This window comes from Pseudomyrmex gracilis, unplaced genomic scaffold, assembly GCF_002006095.1.
Source record: "Pseudomyrmex gracilis isolate BER0280 unplaced genomic scaffold, ASM200609v1 scaffold_3602, whole genome shotgun sequence".
NCBI classification, from domain to species: Eukaryota; Metazoa; Arthropoda; class Insecta; order Hymenoptera; family Formicidae; genus Pseudomyrmex; species Pseudomyrmex gracilis.
The window spans coordinates 1-5,494 of record NW_018024186.1 but is presented as its reverse complement, the minus strand read 5'-3'; the positions used below and the strand labels follow the sequence as shown (position 1 = coordinate 5,494).

General features: G+C 29.1%; 1 protein-coding gene across 1 annotated transcript; it reads left to right on the top strand.

Moving 5' to 3' along the window:
* The first annotated feature begins 3,341 nt into the window (after positions 1-3,341).
* LOC109863210 (uncharacterized protein YOL098C-like) lies at positions 3,342-5,456 on the top strand. Its single transcript, XM_020443430.1, has 6 exons — positions 3,342-3,522; positions 3,636-3,885; positions 4,309-4,495; positions 4,593-4,736; positions 4,857-5,167; positions 5,248-5,456. Exons 1-6 carry the CDS (start codon positions 3,342-3,344, stop codon positions 5,288-5,290), a joined length of 1,116 nt encoding a protein of 371 aa, XP_020299019.1. The 3' UTR covers positions 5,291-5,456.
* Positions 5,457-5,494: the final 38 nt, after the last annotated feature.

The window sequence follows — 5,494 nt, the reverse complement described above, 5'->3', positions numbered from 1 at the left end:
TTTGCAAAATACGTTTGAAGCAATGCGTAGTATTTCTTATCAAATATAACGTCTTAAAAATATTTAAGTGTAGCTCTTAAGTATAACAATGTTTTATATCAGTGACTGAAACATTAGATGACGACGGTGTTCCTTCTGCGCTGCAACATCTCATTTTCTCGGGCACCAAGGAACATCCAACCAAGACAATTTTAAATCTTTGGGCTAATAGATGCTTAGGAGACAACATCGATGGTTATTGTTTAAAAGATCGTACATTTTTTACTATGAGCGCAGCTGGTAGCGATGCATTTCTTTCTCTAATGCCAAAATATCTCGATCACATATTTTTTCCTAGTTTAGAGGTAGAGTCTTTATTCACTTGTTTATATGTTTAAAACGAGAATGTGCAAAATATAAAAAATATCAAATGATAAGTTTTTTATGTCTGATATTCACCAGACAAGTTGAAAAATCTATCATTATTTGAGATCTTCTCTAACCGCTTAATGTTAAACTGTCGATTTCTCATTATTGACATACTTTAATAAATATTAATAAATATTCTATTCTATCTTGATAACTATTACAAGAGATATTTTTTATTTGTTTTGCCTTTTATAACGGNTTCTTCAAACTTACTAATTTTACATTTAATCTTATATTATGATTAGTATGTCAAAATCACATCGTTGTTATACTGTATTTTGAAAACACATTCTTTTGTNCTTTAAAAACAACAACAGTTAACGTATCATTTAATATTTATCGAAAGAATATTGTTACATTGATACATAATTTGCATAAACTTTTGGCGCGCATAATATAAATTTATCGTGGCATATTTTTTTTTGGCCTAAATTTAACAATGAATCTTACTAAATGTTATACCAACAATAAAAGTTATGGTACGAAATTCTGACGTGTTGTATTGTACTGTATACAACAAATTACTTGTACTAAATTTTGTAAAAGATACTAAATTATTTCTTATTTATAAAATCTTTTCTAAGAAGTGTTCAAAATACACTTGTAAATACAATTTTTTCATATATTTGTACGTTTTGATAGGATTCAGCATATCTTACAGAGATACATCATTTTAACAAAAGTAAAAATACCGGTGTATTGTATTGTAAACAACAGAAGAAAGAACAAACATCAAGCGAGATCATGAAGAGAAAGATGCTTAAAGCACTTTATCCTGGAAAATGTGGATATAAATCAGTAATAGAAGGTAAAAAGAGATACAAGAAACATTTTCATAGTTTTTGTGGGTACATATTTCCAAGTGCTAGCTTAGTACATACGAAAATATTTATGTGTGTAATTGCAGGTACAACTAAAAATTTGCGTGAAAGTACTAATATTGAAAAAATCAAACAGTTTCATGAAAAATTTTACAGACCAGAAAATTTGACTGTAGTGATAATGGGTAAGATAGAACACGATAAAATTTTTCAAGCTTTACTGCCTTTAGAAGAAGAACTAATTAAGCAGGTATGTACATGTTGTTAAAAAAATTGACAGTTTGCACGCCTTATTCTTTTTTTCCTTTGAAGCATTAAATGTTTAAAAACTTACATCGACATTATTACAATATTCATTGTAATATTACAGTGACATTATTATAATATTCAGTTTTATATCTTACTTGTAGAAGAAACCTGAAACATTTAGGAGACCTTGGCAAACTTCGATTAAACAGCTCAAAAAAAGTGTAAATGTGGACGTCGAATTTCCATGTAGTGAGGACACCTATGGCGAGGTGTATGTTGCTTGGCGAGGACCGTCAGTGGTTACTCAAATGTACGAATATCGCGCTTGTCAATTACTCTTAATGTACATCACGCAATCGTACAATGATGTGTCAATACAAAAGTTGTTAATCGAAAAAATATCTGAAATGCAAAATGAAAAGACTTGGCTTCTTTCTATTAAGTACGATTCTTTTAAATATTCAGTTTCGACCTTGCATATGTGTTTTACGAAAGTACCAATAAGCATTATTAATATGATAAAACCATCTCTTGACATAATAATTAGCAATTTATGTAAAAATGGTATAAATATAAAGACAATGAACAATTTAATTCATCAAAGTATTCTTCAAAGACAAAGGATACTAGAAAGCAATCAGCACGATATAATATCACAGTCAGTCTTTGATCATATGGTGTATGGAAATACAGATAATGCTGAATGTGAGAGTAAAGATGTATGTGAGACAGTTTAGTCAATGAATTGTATTTTTTTCAAAAATTAATTATATTTTAATTCGGTAAATATCATGTTTTTTGGATATTTTCAGCTAGAAGAACGATTACACACTATACGTCAACTCGAGAAATTAAAAACCGAATCTGTAGAATATTTTTTAGAATTGCTNAAGACTTACTTTTTNGACGTACCAATGGTTGTTGTAAAAGGCAAACCAAATGTAGACGAGTATAATAAGTTGCAAGAAGAAAAAAACTATATAGATGAACACATCGCAAAGGTAAGATGAAAGAGTTAAAAGCAAAAAAAAAAGTAATATGAGCAATCTATTAAAGAAATTAAAGTATACATTTAAATCTTATAAGATTAGATTATATGTATATCAATAAGCTATATTAGATTATACATACAATTATTCATACAATAATACATACATTTATTTAGACGTGCGTCAGTAAACTATTATTTGGTTATACATACAATTTTTTATATAAGTCAGCATTTCTTTCTATTTCTTTTTTTCACAATTTTTTAAGAAATCTATATCTACCGAAATACTGACGAGTGTGCCTATACCTGGCATAGATTCTATCACATTTTATCAACTTAAGAGATATACCACGGAAACGTTTAAACAACATCCTAAACTAGATTTAACAAAGCTGCCATTTTTTACTTATTTAAATGACATTAACACAAATTTTATTTATGTAAGTATCGGTTTCGTACCACATATTATTGTATAAAGTTCTATTTTGTGAAAATGTATATATTTGTCTTCATATTTGCTCTTTCAATAGTCAAAAAATGCAATATTTGTTTAAATATAAGTATAGTATAATATGATATTTAATACTCATTTATTTGTAATTCAGTTATATGTTTTACTAGACACTTCCTCTATTAGTAACGAATATAGAAAGTATATTCCGTTATTGCTGGAAGTCATCAAAGAATCTATGAATAAAAGAACTGATTTTGGAGACTTTACTACTCAAATTGGTTATATTAGACCGCACAGTTTATGTCTACTGTTTCAAGTAATGCATTATATATAGTAAAAAACTACATTCTTCTAGAAAAAAGTATATTTTAATAACTTGAAACTTTAAAGTAGGTTTTAACCAGTTTTTTTGGTTTAGATGGAAGAACACAACTATGAAAAAGGTGTACAATTGTATAAACAGCTTGTATTTGACACTGAACTAACAGCCGACAAATTGACAATATTAATAACACAAGTAACAAATAGTCTTAAGCAAACAACACCAAAAGATAATTGTAATCTTCAAGCTTTAATGATAATATTGCTGTATAACACAGGTAAATCTGTAAAGATTTTATTTACTAATCATACATTACAAGTATAATTTAACGATAATATAATGGAATACGTTAAATATAATACGATGATAATGGCGTAAATTCTTCGGCAGACAATCGTCCGTATTCATTTAACATATACCAGCTGTATGTTTCGTTCAGTCAGATCAGAAATTATCTAAATACTGCAGGAGAAAAGAAAGTGTTAGAGGAAATCAAATATGTTCGAAAAACGATGACTTCACCACAGAATATGTTTGTGTACATGGCCGTCAATGTCGATAAATTAACCAAACACGTTCCTGATGTCTATGCTCCGTGGAATAAATTTTTTCCAGAGTTTATGACTTTAAAAAAAACAAGGTAAGTGTAATTGAACTTTTGAAATATTTAAAAAAAAGTATGGAACTTACAATATCATTCATGAGATTTAAGCTTCTTGTTTGTGCAATCAATTTTATATACTATAAACGTAATCATCGCAGACAGATAAAAACTCACGAGATGAACTGCAGAAGTGATACTATAATACACATAGATTTACAGTAACACTATTATATAGAAAACAAGTTTTAATAATGTATGATAAAAAAATACATACAATTAAGATGCTAATAAGGTGCTACAACATATAAAAACTNACACGATTTTTCTGATTTTTGCATTGCTGTACTAATATTATCATATGTTTTAAAATTTGCGTATATCAGTTTTTGATCTTCTCTTATCAGCTGGTATACAAATTAGAAGTACGTAAATGTATGCAATGAACTATACACGTTTCAGGCCTAATGTCACCAGTGAATGGAAATTACTTAAACCTTTTAATGACATAACTGAGAACGGTTATATTCATTCATCAGAAAATGTACAATTGTCCTCCTTTATGCAAGTTTGTCCGTGTATAAATGATTTTCACGATCCTGATTTGGCAGCTTTACTTGTCTGTTTACAGTATTTCTCACAAATGGAAGTAAGCACGTAATGATTGGTGATAAAAAAAAACTGATTGTTTGATACAAACTGCGTAATGTTCGTCATATGTTTCAAGCATGCATGTTTTTTTTCAGGGACCTTTATGGAAAGTAATGAAAGCAAAAGAATGGTCTTGTGACTTTAATATTTTTGCGAATCCGATCAAAGGACTCTTAAATTTACAGCTTTCTACAGCTACAGACATAATAGCTGCGTACAAGAAGACGAAGTCGATAGTGGTATGACTTTAGTCTTTTTTTGTTTTTGAAATTATAACTGAATTGTCAGAATGTATATATAATTCGTCAAAAACAGCGCGAGTTTAGATCGTCTCTGTAATATTGATACTTTTGTTTTAGGAGACGCATAATACGAAAACGAAATGGGACCAACATCTTTACAACTCAGCTAAATCGTTAGCTATCTTAAAATATGTCAACGAGGAAAAATCCATGATCGACATAACATACACATCATTCGAGCGCTACTGCAGAAACTTGCCGCCTGATTATAATTCTCTTATGGTGCGACGTATTTCTGCCGTTACTATGGACGATATGAGCCGCGTGGCAGCTTCGTATGTTAAATCGTTGTTTGATCCGAAACGCGTCAAAACTGCCATCATCTGTAATAAGTCCAAATTCGCCGAGATAACAAAGGCTTTTGAAGGGTAAATAAAAATGTGTATTTTATATCTTTTAGTATAGTACCAAAGAATAAATGTGTATACATACAATCACATTTTTATAGGATGAAATACAATTTTACAAAAATTAATTCTAATGTACTGTGAACAATTATGCGAAAGAAGAACAAGACTGATCTACTGAATAAAACTTTTAAAACACAGTTGTAGAAAAGATACTTCTCATGTTATACAGAATGTCCGATAATTTCTTTAAAATCTTTTGTAGACAGGTAGAAGAAGTGAAACTGAGTCGAAAAGTTTTGAACCAGTTTTTTCTATTACATATAAAGTAATTATTGAATAAATCAA